This window comes from Furipterus horrens, unplaced genomic scaffold (assembly GCF_987537825.1).
Source record: "Furipterus horrens unplaced genomic scaffold, mFurHor1.1.pri manual_scaffold_2, whole genome shotgun sequence".
Lineage (NCBI taxonomy): Eukaryota > Metazoa > Chordata > Mammalia > Chiroptera > Furipteridae > Furipterus > Furipterus horrens.
In genome coordinates, this window is record NW_028327172.1 from 4040550 (window position 1) to 4060066 (window position 19517).

A 19517-nucleotide genomic window follows, 5' to 3' on the forward strand; every position below is an offset into this window, starting at 1 on the left:
AAAATGTTTTTTATCTCTAAGTACAAAGCCAGATACTATTAAGACTGTGAAAAACTGGTCAGAGGCCGTGAAGGACAAAAAGACTCTTTGGCCTGGTGCCCCATGTCCCAGGGCCTGGCCATGGGAGGGAAGTGGGCCGGGGGTGGGAGGGGACAGCAGCAGCAGGACCCCGGCCAGTTGTAGGGCGCGTGAGGGAGGCCGACCTGCCAGCCCTCGGTTCCTCAGCGCCCCTAGGACTGGGGGCTGAGGACTCGGGTTACTCTGGGCCTCTGGGGGCCATTGGTTCTCTGGCCTGGAGGCCCCAGGAAAGAAAGGGCACAGGGATGAGGCAGACAGCAGTGGGCGAGGGAGGGAGCGGGAGGGAGTCCTGGGAACCTGGGTGTTATTCTGTGGCCACAAGTGTTTCAGGCAACAGTTGAGAATGCCCCCCTAAGCACCTCCAGTCTCTCTACCATGTCCCCAATTACAGAGACAGTCTTGAGCCCTTCGACAGGTGGACATGGGTCTGGGACTAAAGGCTGGAGGCGCTGAGGCTCTAGTGATGGGGTCTGGAGCCTCCTGGGAGGAGCTAAGAGGGGAGCGGACAGGCCGACAGGAGTGTGGAGTGCGCGTCCCAGGAGCTGTGTTCAGGCACCTCTATCTGTGTCTAAGGGGGCACGGGCACGCGTGAGGGCTCAGGCCTCGCCCTCCTCCTCACTGCCGTCCACGCTGGCCTGCCTCACCACCTTCCGGGCCCTGGGCGTGGAGTGACAGCCAGCCTCCTGCTCCTGCTCCTGCTCCCGCTCCTGGAAGGCCTGGGTCCGGCTGGCCACCAGGGCGGCGCTGTTGAGCGCCACCACAGACTGGCGAGACTTCAGGGCAGGCCAAGGCCCCTTGCGGACCCGCCGGCCTCCCTTAGCCTTTGAGAGATGAGGGGAGGGCTGTGGGGGGTCTTTATCTAAAGATTCATTTGAAGAGAAAACCTGGAAGGGTGAAAGTATAAGGAAGAGGAGTCATGGAGCACAGGGCCTGGAAAAGGGCAGGTGCAGAATGTTTGTTGACTGAATACAATAAATCCCTGGGCTACTCATGAGTCACATTTCCCTGGGAGGGAAGACAACACCCCAACCCTCTGCCCTCGCTTCTTAGCCCTCACCTGTCTACAGCTCCTTTCTGGCCCCAGAAGCCCCCCTCAGCTCCCAGCACCTGCCATGTCATTGAGGCCCTCACCTCCTTCCCTTGCACCCTCTGCCTGTGGACAGTCCATCGTGAAACACCTTCCAGGTGCTGGGCCCCGAGCTGGGTGTGGCGTGAGGACTCCCTGCCTTTAGGATCACCTACGCTCCTCTATCCCTGCCCGTCAGTCCACACCCAGTGTCACCCGCTCCGGGAAGTCTCTCCCAAACATCCCCTGCCCCTGAGGCGAGCCCTCCTTCCTCCAGGTCAGCCCTGATTTTGGTTGGCATTCGCGCTACAACCCCTCTGCACCTCCTCCTCTAAAGGGTTGCCTCTCAGCCTTGGGAGGGGCTGCCGAGACCCTTTCCTCTGCCCCCTCGTAGGGCCAGCAGTCAGTGGTCTAGCTCCAGGCCTGGTGAGGACGCGCCTGCCTGGCTGGGCAGCCCAGGCCCTTAGGAAGCAAGTCATCCTCGAGGCTGAGAGCCACCTGCAGCCTCCGGCCCGGCGCTGGCTCCCAGGGAGCCCCCCGGGAGCTGCCTAGGGTACGGTCCCCCTGCTTGAGCGCCTCCTGTTGGAGCCCACACCCCCTGGGCCTGGGCGCCTGCTTTGCCCGCAGCCTCACCTCCGGCAGGTCACCAGCCTCTGGGGCGCTCTCCAGCTCCGAGGGGGGCTCCAGGAGACTGATGGACCTCATGACCCCGCGAAGGTTGATGCGGGGCCTTGGCCCAGGCCCTTCTTTGGCAGCCGCCTGGCGCTCCTCCAGCCCCACAGCCGTCACCTCCCCGCTGCCCCCTGGCTCTGGTGGAAGAGGCGGGGACGGTGGACAGACCTCGGGGGCCAGGGACTCCTCTGGGGAGGCCGCGCCCACTTTCTGCTCCCAGACGTGGCTCTGCCGGCTGTGAGAGGGCGGCCCCGAGTCACTGTGAGTGACCCAGCAGCCACCCCGCCACCGCCGCCCCCTGCCCCCACCCCCCCCCGTACCTGGCAGTCAGGATGCCCTGGTAGGTCTGCAGCTGGCGCAGGAAGCCGGGGTTGGGCCGGGCGATGGGCCGAAGCTCCTGCACGTGGCGCAGGGCCTGCTCCAGGCTCCAGCCGTACTGCTTCATGGCGTAAGCCACCACTGTGGCCGCGGAGCGGCTCACGCCCATCTTGCAGTGCACTAGCACGCGGGTGCCCTGCGCTCTGTGGGGGCGGGGCGCGTCAGTCCCCGCTGCCCTGTCCCCTAGCTGGGAGGGGCCCTGCAGGTCGGCGCAGGACAGGCAGGGGACTCGCCACCCAGGCAAGGGGGGAAGGAAGGAAGGGCCCTGAAGGCCGGAGCAGCCAGGAGGAGGGCCTGGGCGCTCGGGGACCCTGGGGCAGGCAGGCACGGGGGTTGGGGGGCGTGGGGACAGCCTGACCTCGCGGCCTCCACGAAGCTGTGGGTCTCCTTCCAGTGAGGCAGCAGCTGGGCCCACTCCTCATCCCAGAGGCGCACGTTGTGGTAGGTGAAGCGCTCGGGGTAGAAGTTGTCGATCTCCCGGGCCATGTTCAGGATGTGGCTGACCCTGCGGTGGGGAGTGCGACGCCACGCTGACGTGGCCGGGTGCCCTGGCCCGCTGGCCAGCGGACCTGGCCGACCTGGGCGTTTCTGTTCAGTTCTTGGTTCTGAGTCCCGTCGGGGGTGGCACAGTTATGGCGGGAGGAGGAGATGCTTCTGTCCCTGAGCCCCTCACCTCACCCCCGCGGGGCTCCCCCCCCCCTTTCAGTCTCAGAGGTCAGTCTGAGAAAACTTCTGAGCTTAGCTGGGACAGGGTGGGTCGGCAGCCCCTGAGTGATGGGCCCTAACGGCTCTCCCAGAAGCCCACGGTGGACACATGACAGGGACTTATGGGAGTGGGCAGCCAGGTGCCCCCAGACGGGGGCACTTCCATCTCCGCTTTGGAGCATGGGAGGGAGGAGAGTGGGCCAGGGAGCCGCCAGCAGGCCAGCAAGGTGGCTGGCCTGGCCCGGCCCGCGACCATGCTGAGGGGAGGGACAGCCCCCCACCCCCCCGCCAGGGTTGGAAGTGGCGGGGCAGCTGCTGAGGGGGGTTTGGGGGTTTCCGACCAGGTGGCCCCTTGAGGGGAGGTCCAGCAAGGGGGATGACAGAGGGTGGGCAGCCCTGAGGGGCAGGAACCCTACCTGTTTCTCTGCAGCTCCTCCAGATTCGCTGCGTTCCACTCTGAGCCCTGGGGACAGGGAGAGGGGCGCGCGTCTCCGTCCGCCCGGCCTGGCTGCACTGGCCTCTCCCGCCCCGCGGCCCGCCGCCCCGCAGCTCACCAGGTAGAGGTGGGGGAAGATGCGGGAGGCCCGGTCTTGCTGGGCCATGAGCAGCAGCATCTGGTTATCGATGAAGTCGCGGTACTGCTGGAGAGGGCGTCCCAGCCGGAGCTCCAGGGCCTGGCGGATCTGCAGGCGGGAAGGAGAGGAGCAGCTCCCGTGCCTCGCCTGTCCCTCCAGGGCTGCCGAGGACCAGGAGTCCCAGCTAGGCCGAGGCGCTGCGGCCCAGCATCCGGACCGGCTCTGGGCAGCAGGAAAGGCAGGCGGGGAGGCTCCGGGGAGAGGAGAAGTCTGGCCCCAGCTAGAGGGCCCCCACCCCATGCAGGCCCGGCCCCTCCCACCCCGGTGCCCTGCCCACCTCCTTGGAGGTGATGTTCTCCAGGTCGCTCGTGTCCAGCACCTTCCACAGCTCAGCCCGGATCGCCTGCTCCATCTGCTCCTGTTCCGAGGGCCTGGGAGCCGAGCCCATCAGTCCAGGGGACCCTTCCCTGCTCTGCCATGGCACCTCCCTTTTCCTCCCCTCCCTGCACTGACCGGCCAGGCTCAGCACTGGGAGGCCGCAGAGACTCCAGGTCGGCCATGGCCGTCCATTCGTTGAGGCAGCTCTGGTCAGAGCTCAGTCTGTCCTGGTAGTAGCTGGCCCATGTGAGGGCACTGCCCCCTGGCACAAGACCACTGCCTAGAGCCGCCTCACATGCCTGGTGCAATACCTGGAGCGTGGCCCTGGGACAGAGGAGAGGCTGGGTCACACTGTCCTCCCTGTTGCCCCTGCCCAGACCCTGCAGCCATCTCTGAAGAGAGGCCAGCCCCAGGTTGTACTATCCCAGCTCTTACCACATGGTCCGGATGGAGATCGGCTTGAAGATTCGGCTCTGCCCACCAGATGTCACACTGAAACCCCTAACGGAGACCAGGTAGGGGTGAAACCCCACCCCGGGTCCTGGGACAAAGCCCCTGAGAGGCTCACGCACTAGACAGCTCGTGAGGCTGGCTCTCAGAATATGTACACCATTGGAGCTTCAAAATAAGCCCTTTTGCAAGATACAGGGCACCTGAAGCTCAGAGAAGCTAGGTGACTTGTTGAGGATCACACAGCAAATCTGAGGCAGAGCTGAGAGCAGGCCCAGGCCCCAGACACCCAGCCTGGAGTTCTGCAGCAGCTCCCCAGTGCCCCGCCCCGCATCACGTACATCACACCCTCCGGCCCCTTGTCTCTCCTGTCCCCTCCCCCCAGCTACCACCTCTTACCCATCTCCATCCAGGTACACCTGCGTGTCACTCCAGAGAGGCAAGACCAGGCCCAGGGTGCAGCTGGGGGAACTGGCAGGACACAGAGGGAGAGCCATTGTCCCCCAGTGCCTCCCTTCCTTGCCCCCTCCTTTCCTCTCCTTGTTCTTACCTGCTATCAGGGAAGTCCACCCCCAGGAGGACTGTCTCATCCTGGCTCACATGTTCTCTGGTGGAAACTACCAGCAGGTAGCGGAGCCGGGGAGGCCGTGCTGCCTCCAGCTGGACTGCCTGGGGACGATGGGGAGAGAGAAGCTCGGGGTCACAGCGGCCCAGAGCGCCCTGCTTCCCCCGACCCCCACCTGGACACACACCCAGGCCTGGAACAGACCTGCTGCCCACTCCTTCCACGTGCATCCCCTCCTTCCCAGATACCAGATCAGCGGGTACATTCCAGGGTCCCCAACTTTTGGATTTCATGGTCCAACAAAATGTTCTAAAAGATTTTTCTTAAAGGATGTATGTGTGGAAAAAAGGGGAGATGGGCCTGACAAAGACTGCCTATTTTTTAATTCAGCCTAGGAAGTCGGTTTAAGATAACCCTTACACTTGCCATTACCATCATGTCATTCAAGAATGCTTCTCTCCAAAGAAAGACTAAGGACACAATCTCACGATAAAGAAGATGGTGCTCCCGTGGAATTAGCGCGGCTTTACAGAAGACTGACTGCGCCTTTTTCTCCCCATCTGGCTGCAGTGAGAGGTCCCGCAGGCATCTGGGAACAGGCCCTCCCACTCCACCTGTGTCCCACCCCGCACGCCCGTCCCCCACACCAGCTCCCAGTGGGCGCTCAGCAGGCCCCCTGAGCCACGGTCCCTTTATGGGTTTGGGTAACGCCTTCACTCCCCAGGATGCCCCCTTCCCTCACACCACTGCCCCCCAAAGACACACGCACACACTGGCTCCATTCTGCCCTCCTCCCCCCACGCCAGGGTGGCTCCCTTCCCCCGTCCAGGCCTCGGAGGGCCCCTCACCAGGCGGATGTCGTCCTGCCTTCTCAGCAGCTCCACCATGAGGTGGAGGTGCTGACTCTGCTCCTGCTTCTGGGGACTCTGGGGCCCATGCCCGTTGTCTGTCTGGTCGCTGCGGAGCTGCTCTTCACCCAAGGGTTCCTCCTCTGGCTCAGGGCTGGGCTCAGCTGCATTTCTGTTGTCCCCCCCGTCCTGCAGTCCCAGGACAGCCCCATGGAGCACAGCAAAGCTCTGCCTGGCAGCGTGGCGGGGAAACCATTAGGGCCTGTCGTACCCCTTAGGACAGGGGCGCATCAGACTCACCTGGAGGGCCCATTAAAACAAGTGTTGGGCCCCATATGCATGGAGCCAGTAGGTGTGGAGGGGGGAGCCTGAGAAAGTGGGTTTCCAGCCAGTGCCCAGGGGATGTGGCCTCCACATGGGGAGAGCCCCCAGCTCATCGATTCTGAGGGCACTGCGCGTGCATTGCTCCCTTTCCCTTCCCACCTACCGAGCGCAGAAGACACTGTGAACCTGATGGGGACCCAGGAGTCCTGCCCTTTGGCTGGTGACCACCAGCCTGAGCCAGGGTCTAGGACAGTGGGTGAAGGGACCCCAGCTGAGCAGTGGAAAGATGAAAGCAAAGGAAGCCAGGACGGAGCTGCAAGCCAGCCCTGCCCTCTGGCGCCACTGGCCCACGGAGCCCGCGGCTGGCTTTGGCTGCGAGCCCTCCGGAATGGCAGCGGCCGGCCCCACGGCCTGGTGGAGGTGTCTGTGCTGCAGGAAGGTGCTCACCTGCGCTGGAGCCGGCTTCTCCGCTTGCAGGCCTGGTCCTGCTGGGAGAGCGGCCCCCAGGGCAGCGTTAGGGGATGCGGGGGTCGGGGGAATTGCCGCCCCCGCCTACCCCTGTGGGGAGTGGAACCAGAAAAGGTGTCAGGTCCCCTCCCACCCCAGTCTGCTGGCCACGGGAGGCACGGGGGGAGCCCGGCCCAGGGCCAGGTAGGGCGGCAGGGCCAGAGGTGGGTGGGGTGCTGGAGTTTGGCCCGGGTCCGGGCCAGGGGCGGGGCAGGGACTCCGCTGGCTGGCCTGGCGCTCAGGGCTCCGGGTCTTGCCTTGGCCAGAGTTGCTGGGAGCCTCAAGGCACGCCCCCACCCTCTACAGCCTAAGACCTGGGGCCCCTCTCCCCACACCCCCCAGCCTCGAGGGTAGGCTGCCCGCAGGCAGGACGCGCTCCCCGGGCCCAGCTGGCAGCCGACTACGTGGGCAGCAGCGCAGCCAAGCCAGACTCACCGCGGGCCCCACAGGCGTGGAGTAGCCGCTGGCGGGGGGCGAACGGCTCACTGTGACCAGAGCCATGGGGTCAGGCTGGGGACACCTGGCCGGCACCGGGCACAGAGCCCTCCCACAGCGACACGGACAGTCCCTCTCCTGCAGGACCAGGAAGGAGAGACGGGAGCCACCAGGGCCTGGCACCTCCTCGGGGGCGGCCCTTAAAGGAACAGACGCCCGCCCAGCCTGGCCTGCGTAGCCGGCCCGGAGCCGCTGCCGCCCCGCCTCTCCCGTCTCCTCGGGTTCTGCCCGCCTCGCCCCGCCCCCCAAACACGTGGGGGCGGGGCCGGGGGCGGGGCGCAGGTGCGGAGCCGGGGGACCTGCAGGGAAGGGCCGGAAGGTTCGGTCCCTCCTCCCAGGAAACACCTCTGTCCCTGCCCCGCCCAGTTAGGTCACCTGGGCTCTGCTTTGGGCCTCGGCGGCTGTGACCCCGCGGAGGTGGGTCCTAGGGCAGGCGGGACCGGGAACACGGGTCTGGGAGGACGGGAGCGGACCTTCAGTTGCGGGGTTCCCCAAACGTATTGCTCCTGCTGGTTGGTCCTCGTGCTTCCACTGCCTGCAGGAACCGCTGGAGACCTGCAGAGCTTCAGGGGATCAGGAGCGCTTTAGGGCTAACCCCTGAGGCTCCCAGGGCACCCTGGGGCCACCTTGGAGGTGAGCAGCCGGAAGTGGCCTGCCCTAAACACCCGCACAGAATGCGCTGGAGTCGGAGTAGGAACCCAGGCCTGGGGTGCGGGGGCTCTGGCCATAAGTAGAATCTGGAGGCGCAGCCTTTCCCTCTCCTGACAGGCGCACGAGTGGGTTCTGAGGAAGCCAGACTGGGTAGCAGGAGGAACCTGGGTCTCCGGGAGGTGGGCCAGGACTCGGGGGAATTGAGTTTATGGGCACTTGACATAAGTGTACTCATTTTACCTTCCCAGCAGCTCTGGGAGGGGGGCTGGAAAGTGGTCTCATTTTCCAGCTGAGGAAACTGAAGCTCAGAAAATCTAAGTGGGTCGCAGCCAGGATTCGAACCCAGGTCTCACGCCATCGACCATGTCTCCCTTCAGCTTCCCCCACATTGAGCGAGCAAGCCTGCTGCTGAAGGTCTCTTTATTTCCATCTTGGTCTCCAATGCAAGTCCACCCCCAGGGCTCCAGGCCCCAATCTCGTAGCAGACAGTTTATAAATAAATAAGTTACAAAAGCGGGTGGGGGAGTGGCCGGGACAGCCCTCCCAGAGGCTGGGCGATCAGCGCTCAGTGCTCCGTGAGCGAGAGCCGCAGGATGCGCTGTAAGTCTTCCTCCTCCTGCTGCCCTCGCCGCTCGCGCTCCTCCTGTTCCCGCGAGGACAGTTCCAGGGCCAGGCGAAGCTGCTCCTCGAAGCTTGGTGGGGCTGGGGCTGGGGGCGTCCTATGAGGGGATCCCAGGCCCCTGGGCTCCGTGGACATCTGCAGGCTTTCCTGGAGGGCCCTTCCAGGTGAGGTGTGAGAGGGAGAACAGACCAGTGAGCGCCAAGACTGGGGGAGGAGGCCCAGGGCTGGGACATGGCCTTGAAGGACAAGGACAAGGACAGGGTAGTTGGGACCTGGGAGACCAGAGAGAAGAGACAGGGTGGGGCCCTGTCTTCCCATCCCACACGCCGCCTTCAGTGGTCGGCAGTGATGCTGATGGAAGGAGACCTTGAAGAGGGCATGGGGTCTTGGAACCAGCACCTCCCTGCTACCCGCCCCCACCAGCCAAGGACCTCCTGGCTAGCAGGTCCCAGAGGACCTCACCGCTCCAGCTGAAGCTGCTCCTCATATGCCATGGCTTGGGGAGGAGGGTGGGTGCCAGGCCGGGTATTGGTCAGGGCTTCCCAGACAGTCACCTGCAGCAGACAGAGCCCAGAGCTGTCACCTCTGCCACCCCGGCTCATACCCAGGGCCCAGCCCTGCCTGCACCCCACCTGCTCCGCCTCTGTGCCTGCCTCAAGCAGGCTCTGCTGGATGGCAAACTGTAGCAGGTCGTCGTCCTCATCACGAAGGGGCTCGCTGCGCTCTGCGCCCAGCACGCTGTACCCCTCGGGTACCTCGAACACAGCAGGGTCCACCTCACACGGGAAAGGGCTCCCTGGGGCGGCAGACGGGCCGTGCTCAGCCCCCAGGACTCAGACACCTACAAGCCATGCGGCCCCCTCCCTCCACAGCAGTACCTGAAGCTGCGACAGCAGAGCCAGGGGCTGGCACCCATACCGAGCTCAGGGGCTCATCACAGCCGCACAGGTTGCTGAAGGTGATGCGGGCGTTGAGCACATGGAAAAGGGGAATCTCTGTGAGGAGACAGCCAAGCCTGAGCCGCTGTGGCCACAGACCCACCTGCGCCGGGCCCCTGCGGCTGCATCCACCCTGTACCCCGGAGCTGCCTGAGGCCCCCCTGCCTCCCCTCCACCCGCTCACCAATCTTGACCGGGAAGCCAGGTGGGAGGCGGAGGGTGATGAAGTCGCGCAGCTTGGCAAAGTGAGCATTGCTGATGGCCATCAGGTCAATGATGGGCGTCACCTGGTCTCCCAGGGAGAGCGGGTGCTCCTCGCTCAGCCACAGCGTTGCCTTGAATCTGCCCAGCCAACCGCAGGATGTGGGTCGAGGAGTTTCCATGGCCCCTCCGCTAAAGCCCACCCACTCCAGATACCTGCCTTCACTCCTGCCCTCCGCCTGGCCTGGGGTACCCTCCTCTCTGCTCAGCTGCCCCTGCCTGCCTTCCCCAGGAGCCTGTGTCCTGACCCGTGACCCGGGCTGCCTCCAGAGCCTGGGCCCAGGCTGGAGCCTGTGACGGTGTGTGCCAGCTCGACTTGTCTAGCCGAGGGAGGCTGGGCTGCTGGCTTCGGTCTGGGCTGCGTCCGCAACCCGGTCCTCCTCCGCAGCCCGCAGCGTGGCCAGTGCCTCGTGCTTGGCAGTACTTGCGGGTCCGGCACGGCCGACGGGTCAGCGCTGCTGGGGTTCGAACGCACTGGGTGGCTGAGAGTCACATGAGGTCCCTGGGGTGGTGCCAGGCCCACCGTGAGCTCTGTCACGGCTCGTCAGACCCTCACGGCCCCTCACAAGCAGGTGGCCGAGTGTGACTTCTCGTTTACTGAGGAGACCAAGCTCTCGGAGGGGAAGACAGTTCCTCAGGTGACAAAGTCGGGAGGTGGGAGAGCTGTGGGCCCTTCCCACTCTGCTCCAAGCCGGCCCCCAGCAAGTGCGCGTTAAATGGAACCGAAAACTGCATGAGTGCATTGCTCACCCATTCACTCACTCATTCACCAAAGGGGAGGGACCAGTCCTCCGGGCCAAGCCCCGAGCGGGGTGCCGAGGACCACGGATAAGGACAGACTGGCTCCTGTCCCCAAGGAGTGGGGTCTGGAGGGAAGTCAGCTGAGTGAGTAGGTCCCCCACTCCAGTGGGCCCATCTGTGACTAGTCTGTTAGAGCTCAGGGGGGCCAGGCAGGGTCCCTGTCATTGAGGGAAGCCCCCAGTTAGCCTCCAGACCTCACCTCTGTACTTTGCTAGACATCTCGATGGGGCGACCGATGTTCCGCGACTCCAGGCTGAAGTTGGGGTCAAAGTATTCATCGGGAGAAATGGCTGTGGGATTGGTGGGGCTGGCTGTCTGCTGCACAGGAACCTGCGTGGGCCCCGGGACCTGGCTTAGCGCTCAGGGCAGCACCTGCCTGGCTCTGCTGGCACCCCCAGCCCGGCCCCCAAGCCCTGGCTCACCCCGTTGTGGGAGGAGTGCTGCTGGGCCATCCCGAGGAAGGACTGGAACGGAGTCTTTCCCCCTAAGGAGAAGGGTGGGAACCCGTGAGGGGCTTTGGGCCACTGCTCCCCGACTGTCCCGACCCACCCTTTACCCCGGAGCCTCCTATCAGGTGGGAGATGGAGCAGATGTGAATGGGATGACCTCCCAGCCTGTCCTGGATACTCCGACCCCCCCAGACCAGGGTGGCCCCACCACATGGTGTGACTGGGCAGCAGGCAGGCGCACCTGGGTTTACCTTTGCTCCTCGACTTGTCCTGATCAGAGAGGTGCTCCGTGCGTGTGCGTGTCACCAGCTCCACATTGGTGGCACTGTACACCTGGAGAGCAGGGGGGAGTACGGGGGGAGCTGGGGGCTCAGAGCCTGTTCCCTGCACTCAGCCTCACCAGCACAGGACCCGAGTCCTCCTGTCCCCAGGAACAGATAAATTCTCGCTCCTCACAGTAGAGGAGGTGACAGGGTCTGAACCCTGGGGAGTCACTAATGAGGGGGGAACGGTCTTGGTTTCATCTCCGTACACTGGGTGGGGACCCGTGCTGTAGGCAGGGGCTGGGTGTTCAGGCCCATGGAGTCCCCATGGCTGCACAGGGCTTCTGGGGCTCACAGGCTCCTATGTTTCTCCTTCCACGTTCGTGGATGTGGAGAAGGAACGGAGTTCCTGAGCCTTGTCTCCTGCCCCAGCCCCCACCACTAGCCTCTCCTGCCTTGGCCTCGTAGCCGCTAACGGTTTCCATCTTCTCAGACCGCCAGCCCCAGATACCACACTTGTTCCTGAAACAGACCAAACAGGAGCTCATGAGGATCCACCCCCACCCCCACCCCTGGCCAGAGCCTTCCCTTCCAAAGACCCGCCTCCAGGTAGCCTTCTCACTGGGAAACCCGCAGGGGTCTTGAAGAGGATGTCTGGACAGCTGGGACAATTGAACCAGGACTGAGGACTAGAAAGTTCTGAGGAGTTACTGTTAATTCTGTTAGGTATGATAATGGTGTCGGGGCTGGGTTTAAAAACATCTTTATCTGTTAGTCACGTGCAAAAGCGTTTACTGTTGAAATTATATGTCATCTGGAATGTGCTTTGAAACAGTCCAGGGAGCCCTGACCAGTATGGCTCAGTTGGTGGGGTGTCGTTCCGCAAAGCAAAAGGTCGCTGGTTTGATTCCTGGTCAGGGCACGTGCCTAGGATGTGGGTTTGGTCCACTGTCGGACATGTGCAAGAGGTAATCAATTGATGTTTCTCTCTCATATTGATGTTTCTCCCCTCTCTTGCTCCCTCTCTTCCCCTTTCTCTAAAAATAAATAAATAAAATCTTTAAAACAGTCCAGAAAGAAGGAAAAGGACAGATTCAACAAGACTGGCAAAATGTTGATATATGTTGAAGTTGGATAAAGAGTTTATTATTCTCTCTTCTTTCATATATGTTTGAAATTTTCCATAATAAAAAGTTAAAAATAAAAGTATGTCTGATTCAACAATAATAGTTGGAGACTTCAATACCTCCCTTTCAGTAATGGAGAGAATGAGTAGGCAGAAGATCAACAAGGAAACAGAAGACTTGAGCAACAATAAACTAGACTTACTAGACTTCCTTGGAACACTCCACCTCACAACAACAGAATAGACATTCTTCTCAAATGCACATGGAACATTCTTCGGGACAGACCATATACTAGGCCATAAAAGAGCCTCAGTGAAATTTAAAGGTGAGAAATCACACAATGTGTTCTCCAATCATAATGGAATGAAATTAGAATTCAATAACAGAAAAGAGATTTGGGAAGCTCACAAATATGTGAAAAGCAAACAACACACTCCTAAATAACCAAAGGATCAAAGAATAAATCAAAAGGGAACTCAGAAAATACTTTGAGATGAATGGAAATGAAAACACAACATATCAAAATTTACGGGACACAGCTAAAGTAGTGCTTAGAGGGAAATTCATAGCTGTAAATGGCTATATTAAGAAAGAAATCTCAAATCAAGAACCTAACCTTCTACATTAAGACACTGGGAAAAGAGCCCTGGCTGGTGTGGCTCAGTGGATTGAGCGCCAGCCTGTGAACCAAAGGGTTGCTGGTTCGATTCCCAGTTGGGGCACATGCCTCAGTTTCAGGCCAGGTCCCCAGTTAGGGGCACACAAGAAGCAACCGCACATTGATGTTTGTCTTCCTCTCTTTCTCCTTTCTGTCCCCTCTCTCTAAAAATAAATAAAGAAAATCTTAAAAAAAAAGGACATTGGGAAAAGAGCACACTAAACCCACAGTAAGTTAAGGGAGGAAATAATAAATATTAGAATGAAAATTACTGAAATACAGAATAGAAAAACAATAGAGAAAATCAATGAAACCAAAAGCTAGTTCTTTGAAAAGACCAACAAAATTGACAAACCTTTAGTTAGACTGGTTAAGTAAAGAGACAAGACTCAAACTACTAAAATCAGAAATGAAAGAGGGGCTGTTGCTCCTGACATTACAGAAATAAAAAGGATTATTAAAGAATACAATGAACAAATGTACTCAAACAAATTATATAATTTAGATGACATGAACAAATCCTAAAGGGACAAAAACTACCAAAACAAACTCAAGAAGAGATAATTTAGTAGACTTAAAAGAAGTAAAGAGATTGAAGTGGTAATAAAATAACTACTCACCAGAAAAAGCCAGTAAGTCCTACCGAACATTTAAAGAATTAATACCAATTATTCACAAACTCTTGCAAAAAATACACTCATCCTATGAGGCATTGCCCAGATACTAAACCAGACACATCACAAGAAAACTACAGACCAAATCCCTTATTAAATGAATATATTTATTAAAACCATCCTTTTGGGTATGAAGTAGTATTTCATTGTGATTAATCTAGCAACATGTAAAGAATCATACGGAATGACCAAGTAGAATTTATCCCAGGATTACAGTTGATTCAACATCTGAAAATCAGTTGATGTAACATATATCAACAGAATTTTTAAAGTTAAATGATCATATCCATAGACACAGACAAAAGCATCTGACAAAATTCAAACCTTTTCATGATAAAATCACTTAACAAAGTAATAGAAGGAAACTTCCTCAACCTAATAAAGGGCACCCACATTTAATGGTGAAAGACTGAATACTTTTCTCCTAAGGTCAGAAACAAGACAAAGCTGTCTACTCCTGCCACTTCTATTCAACACTTTACTTGGAATTCTAGCCAAAGCAATTAGGCAAGAAAAAGAAATAAAAGAAATCCAAGCCCTGGCAGGATTTCAGGTGGTTAGAGCATTGTCCTCATACGCCGAGGTTGTGAGTGCAATCCCCAGTCAGGGCACGTACAAGAAGCAACTGATGAATGCATCAGTAAGTGGAAAAACAAACTGATCCCCCTCTCTCTTTCTCTCTCTGTCTTAAGTTAATAAATAAATAAATTTTAAAAGAAGAGAAATCAAGGTTAGAAAGAAGTAGTACTATCTCTGATGACATGATATGACGCATAAAAATTATAAGAAGTCTACTAAAATTCCATTACAACTAAAAAATGAGTTCTTGAGATTATCAAGGTTGCAGGATATAAGATCAATATATAAAAATCGGTTGTATTTTTATAAATTTGCAATGAACAATTCAAAAATGTAATGAGAAATGATTCCATTTATAATAGCATCAAAAAGAAAACATAAAAAAAATAATAAATAAATAAAAAAATAAAAAAATAAAAAAAAAGAATAAAACACTTAAACTTATAAAAAATGTGCAAAGCGTACACAGTTGATCCTTGAACAATGCGGTGGTTAGTGATGCCAACCACCATGTAACCGAAAATCTGCATAACTTTTGACTCCACCCCCAAACTTAACTACAGTCTACCCTTTGGTTGAAAGTCCACAATTGGGAAATCGTTGAAAATTTGAATCAGAATCCAACCCGACTTCTTTGTAGAGACTGACAAGCTGAATCGGGGATTAATATGAAATTGCGCAGGACCCGAAATACCCAAAATAATCCTGAGAAAGAAGAATAGTAAGAAGACTCACACTTTCTGATTTCAAAAGTTACTACAAAGCAGCACCACTTAAGATAGTGTGGTACCAGAACAAAGACAGACATATAGATGAATGGAATAGACTTGAGAGTCCAGAAATAAACCCAAACATCAATAGTCAACTGATTTTCCAAAAGGATGTCATGACCATTGAATGGGAAATTAACAGTTTCTTTAACAAATTGTGCTGGGACAACTGGTGAGTCACTTGCAAAAGAATGGAGTTGAACCTGTACTTCCCACCATATATATAAATATTAACTCAAAATGGATCAAAGATCTAAATGTAAGAGCAAAGACTATAAAACTTTCAAAAGTAAACACAGGAGAAAACTTTCATGACTTTGGTTGGATTTGGCAAAGTATTATTTGATATAAAACTAAAAGTACAAGCAACAAAAGAAAAACATAAGTAAACTGGACTTCGTGAAAATTAAAAACTCTTGTGTTTCAAAGTACACCATCAAGAAAGTGAAAAGACATCCCAGAGGATGGAAGAAAATATTTTCAAATCATATATCTGATAGGGGACTTATATGTAGAATTTATAAAGGACTCTTACAACTTAATAATAAAAAGATAACCCAATTTTTGAAATGGGCAGAGGGCCTGAACAGACACTTCCCCAAAGAAGATATACAAGTGGCCAAAATGCACGTGAAAAGATGCTCAACATCGCTAATCACTAGGGTAATGCAAATCAAAACCACAATGACACTACTTCACACCCAATGGGTGGTTATAATAAATATAGAAATAAATAGGTGAAGAAGAAGTGTTAGTGAGGATGTGGAGCACCTGGGAGCCTCATACACTGCCGGCAGGACTGTAAAGGGCTACAGCCCCTTTGGTAAACAGCCTGGCAGTTCTTCAAACCATTCAACACCCAACCACATGACCCAGCGCTTCCACTCCTAGGCATATACACCCAAGGAAATAAAAACGTATGTCCATACAAAAATCTGGACAGTTACAGTAGCATGTTTCACAATGGTCCAAAGGTAGAAACAATCCTAATGTCCATCAATGGACGGATGAATAAACAAAATATGGTATATTCATACAATGTACTCAGCCATGAAAAGAAACAAAGTAATTATATGCTACACCTTGAGGACGTTATGGTAAGTGAAAGAAGCTAATTACAAAAGAACACATATTATATGAATCCATTCATAGGAAATGTCCAGAATAGGCAAATCTATAGAGACAGAAAGATCAGTAGTTGCTTAGGGATGGGGGTTGGGGATGAGGGGATGGGGTTGATAAGTAAGGGTACAGGGTTTCTTTTTGAGGTGATGAAATGTCCTAAAATTGAAATGTCCTAAAATTCACGTATCTGTGAATGTACTAGAAACCACTGAATTGTACACTTGAAGTAGGTGAACTACTGGATGGTATATGAAAATTATATCTCAGTGAAACTGTTCGGTTTCCCTTTTAAGTGCTTCTGAAGTCTGTTATTGCAACTGGGGCATCTGCAGTCACAGAAAGGACGCTCTGGCCGGAAGAGGTGGGTTCCTAGGCTACACACAAAGGACTCTGGCCCGGACACAGCTGTACCGCGGAGGAGCCAAGTTTGGTGCAAACAGCTGCCCTGAACCACGGCCTAAATCTTTATTTTTATGGGAAAACATGTGAGGTCAGGAGTCAAGAAGCTGGGGACACCCTGACCTGGCCTGAGCCCCAGGAATCCAGCTTCCGATATACACAGGCGTGTGCGGGCTCGGAGGTTGACACAGGATGTGCAGGTGACCAGTCTCGGGGGGACACTGGGCCTGCAGTGACCCCTCTCCCCCATCTGAGCAGCCTGTGCAAACGGCTCAGCCTCCCAAAGTCCCGAACCAGGAGCCTAAAGGGCACCGCCCACGGTGTGGCCAGGCCCCAACTAACCTCTCGAAGGCCACATTTCGAGTGTCCAGGTGGGTGGAGACGATAGGAGAGGTGAGGCGACTGGCCACGTGCTCCTCACTGGGCCGCATGGCGGCCAGCAGCGCTTCCGGCTCATGCAGGGTGAGCCCCAGCATCTCCGTGTGCACCACCTGCCGGTCGTGGTCCACTTCCATCACCAGGGCTCCTGCCTCTGCCAGCCAGTGGGGGGGCGGGGGGGGGGGGTGGAGGGGGCGCGTCAGTGCGAGGCCCCAGGCAGTGCGGGAGGGCCATCGTAGTGCCCTCAGCCACCTGCTGCCAAGTGGGTGCAGCCTCAGCTCCTGGGTCCCCTCTACCCCTAGCCTCCATTTCCACACCTGGAGACAGGAGGGAAAGGACAGCACTGTCTGCACCCGTGACGGGAGCCTCTCCGGGGCCCGCATGATCCCCACCCCCAGAGCTCACCCTGGCCCTTAAAGATGAAGCTCCGCCGGCCACGCTGCCAGGTCATGTGCTCGAAGCCCAGGAGACTGGTGTCCACCCGCAGGCTCTCGCCCCGCTTCCATACACGGTACACGTCGCTCGGGCACATCTTGGACACGAGGGGCACTGTAGGGGGCAGAAGTCACTGGGGGTCTTTCCCTAGGGCCCCACCCCAGGCCCCTGGGAGCCAAGCAGTCCCCACTCACCCCAGCTGGTGAACTCCCACTTCATCTCCACGTAGAAATCAGGAGCCTGAGATAGACCAGACCACCCGTCAGGGGCCTGCCTGGTTGCTGGGGGCCAGTGGGCCAGGGTAGCTCCTGTCCGCAGGCCCCTTCTGGGAGCTCAGCCCTTCAGCAAGTCCTGATGCATGACCATGGCCCCACTATGCCCCCACCACAACCAAACCCCACCCAGGAAAGGGTGGGCCCAGAGGGGCCCTAAAAAGGTCTTTAAGTAATTAGGCTATAAGCACCCGGATGCCTGGGGGCCAGTCCCTGTGTGCCTTCTGATAGCGGCCACTGGCCTGCTGGGGAACCCTGGGGGTTCCTCATCTGTAAAGGGGGCACAAGGACCTCCTCTGAGCCTGCCCTTAGGGTGGGGAACAGGAGGTGCTATGCTCTCCCAGCTTCGGCACCCACCCCCTAGCCTCAACCCCACACGTTCTGAGAGGCGTGGACACGTATTCCAGGAGCCCAGGCCACACCAGCAGCTGGAGGAAATGCTCCCGCCAGAAAATCTGCATTCACCAGGAAGCCCATGGTCTAAAGCTCTGCTGAGGCTTCTGGCACTGGGAGACCCTCAATGCCAGCAAAACCTTCCTCCCAAAGGCCCCACTCTCGTCCACGTGGGCCTGTACTCCTCTCTTTCCCATGTGACCCTGGGCTGGAGTCGGGAAAGGACTTCATTGACAAGAGAGGACTGTGCTGACAGTGCTGGGAAAGCATGCTGCAGAAGCTGGGCACCCTTCCAGTGCCAAGCGTGGCATGCACGGCCAGGGTGACCCCCATGCAGTCTGCCACAGCCCCCTGCCATGGCACTGCACCCCTCTTGCTGGCCGCACCTCCGTGCCTGGCTGTACCTGGCGGAGTTTGTTGAGCAGTTCCGGAATGCCAGCCAGCCTCTGTGTGGCCCTCTGATAGTCCCGATACTGGAGCACAAGCTGCACCATCTCAGGGTCCCCAGTGCTGACCGCCTCCTGCAGGACTGGGGGCACCAAGCTGCTCAGGGGCACTCTCTCGATGGCCCCAGGCCTGGCCACTCACCAACCGCACTGTTGGCCTCGGGGGAGCCCCTTTGCCCTCTGCAGTACCTGCCCAGCCCTGGCAGCTCTCCTTGCCCACGTTGGCATTATGTCGGAGGAGGACTCTCACAGACTCCAGGTTCCCCAGGGACACGGCCAGCTCCAGGGGGGTGCGCCCCCGAGGGTCCTCCTGTTCGATGTCATGCTGGGGGAGACGAGGAACTCAGCACAGGGCAAGGAAGGGCCACTGGGCTGCACAGGGTTGGGAATTGCTACGAGAAGTAAGTAAGGCAGGCAGGCAGTGGAAATGGCAGAGGGCAGCCTGGTTGTCCCTGCAGAGATGGGGACGGGGCAGGTCGGAAGGGCCTGCCCACCTCCCCGGGGCTCTGCCAGGGACAGAGCTGGGGGCCCAGCGGTGGGGCCTGGGCAGGCAGAGGCGGACTTGCGGCTGTCAAGGGCCAGGCTGCCCGTTCTCAGCCTGCTCAGGGTGGTGCGGAGGGAGGTCAGAGGCTGGATGCAGTGTGAAGCCGGGAGACGCGCGAGGCCGAGCGCGCGGAGCTGAGGCCAGAGGCTCTAGCGAGAGGGGCAGGTCACCTAGGCTTCGATCGGGCCGGGAAGGTTGAGCGGGGAAGCGGCTGCGGCACTGAGCGGGGACGGGAGGCCTCCAGGATGGAGGCCACGGCTTTGACTGGGGGGCCCGGAGGACGGCCCGGGTGCCCGGCGGGCCTCACCTGGCGGCTGTGCAGCGCGGCCTCCAGTTCCCGGTGCCGGTTCGCCCAGACAAGCCGGTGCAGCGGGAAGGTGGGGCCCGGGCCGGCCATGCTGGACCTCAGCGCCGCATCCCGGGCGGGCGGGCGGGCGTGGCGGGGGCGGTCCGGCCCTGCCTCGGCGCGCCCGAGCTACGCCCACCGCAGCTCCCGAAACCCGGCACCTCCGCGGCAGTGGCGGCGGCGGCGGCGGCGCAGGCAGCGCGGAGGGCGGACCGGGAGGGCGGGGCTGAGCCGAGGCGGGGCGTCGGGCCGCGCGGCCCCTCGCCACCCGCAGCCATGGTAACCGCACCGGGGCTCGCGCGCGAGGGGGTCGGGCCGGGGGCACTGCCCAGCCGCCGTGGCAAC

At 58.0% G+C, this 19517-nt stretch overlaps 2 protein-coding genes across 3 annotated transcripts; both read right to left on the reverse strand.

Moving 5' to 3' along the window:
- Nucleotides 1–211: 211 nt before the first annotated feature.
- Nucleotides 212–7192, reverse strand: SSH3 (slingshot protein phosphatase 3). 2 transcript variants are annotated; one of them, XM_090257870.1, is made up of 14 exons: nucleotides 6982–7192; nucleotides 6487–6524; nucleotides 5716–5947; nucleotides 4853–4971; nucleotides 4702–4773; nucleotides 4288–4353; nucleotides 3988–4176; nucleotides 3812–3905; nucleotides 3454–3582; nucleotides 3316–3362; nucleotides 2553–2699; nucleotides 2137–2337; nucleotides 1778–2051; nucleotides 212–962 (listed from the first exon to the last, which is right to left on the reverse strand). In XM_090257870.1, exons 1-14 carry the CDS (start codon nucleotides 7045–7047, stop codon nucleotides 675–677), a joined length of 1962 nt encoding a protein of 653 aa, XP_090113996.1. In that variant the 5' UTR covers nucleotides 7048–7192; the 3' UTR covers nucleotides 212–674. The 2 variants fall into 2 exon arrangements, with proteins under 2 accessions (XP_090113996.1, XP_090113987.1); XM_090257861.1 differs by having other exon boundaries at nucleotides 6487–6527.
- A 903-nt stretch (nucleotides 7193–8095) lies between these two features.
- On the reverse strand, nucleotides 8096–19268 carry ANKRD13D (ankyrin repeat domain 13D). Its single transcript, XM_090257882.1, has 15 exons — nucleotides 19134–19268; nucleotides 18472–18607; nucleotides 18241–18365; nucleotides 17366–17411; nucleotides 17142–17285; nucleotides 16701–16890; nucleotides 11482–11548; nucleotides 11015–11096; nucleotides 10737–10798; nucleotides 10514–10644; nucleotides 9437–9594; nucleotides 9193–9309; nucleotides 8947–9110; nucleotides 8777–8868; nucleotides 8096–8471 (listed from the first exon to the last, which is right to left on the reverse strand). Exons 1-15 carry the CDS (start codon nucleotides 19221–19223, stop codon nucleotides 8258–8260), a joined length of 1818 nt encoding a protein of 605 aa, XP_090114008.1. The 5' UTR covers nucleotides 19224–19268; the 3' UTR covers nucleotides 8096–8257.
- Nucleotides 19269–19517: the final 249 nt, after the last annotated feature.

Excerpts from the sequence above, each read along its gene's own strand:
- SSH3 (XM_090257861.1), bottom strand. The coding sequence starts at position 7,047 with ATGGCTCTGGTCACAGTGAGCCGTTCGCCCCCCGCCAGCGGCTACTCC. Across the intron at positions 6,528-6,981 it reads CCACGCCTGTGGGGCCCGCG|CAGGACCAGGCCTGCAAGCG; the intron begins GTGAGTCTGGCT and ends CCGCTCTCCCAG. Across the intron at positions 3,906-3,987 it reads CCCAGTGCTGAGCCTGGCCG|GCCCTCGGAACAGGAGCAGA; the intron begins GTCAGTGCAGGG and ends CTCGGCTCCCAG.
- ANKRD13D (XM_090257882.1), bottom strand. The coding sequence starts at position 19,223 with ATGGCCGGCCCGGGCCCCACCTTCCCGCTGCACCGGCTTGTCTGGGCG. Across the intron at positions 10,799-11,014 it reads GGACAAGTCGAGGAGCAAAG|GGGGAAAGACTCCGTTCCAG; the intron begins GTAAACCCAGGT and ends CCTTCTCCTTAG. Across the intron at positions 9,310-9,436 it reads TGGCTTCCCGGTCAAGATTG|AGATTCCCCTTTTCCATGTG; the intron begins GTGAGCGGGTGG and ends GTCTCCTCACAG.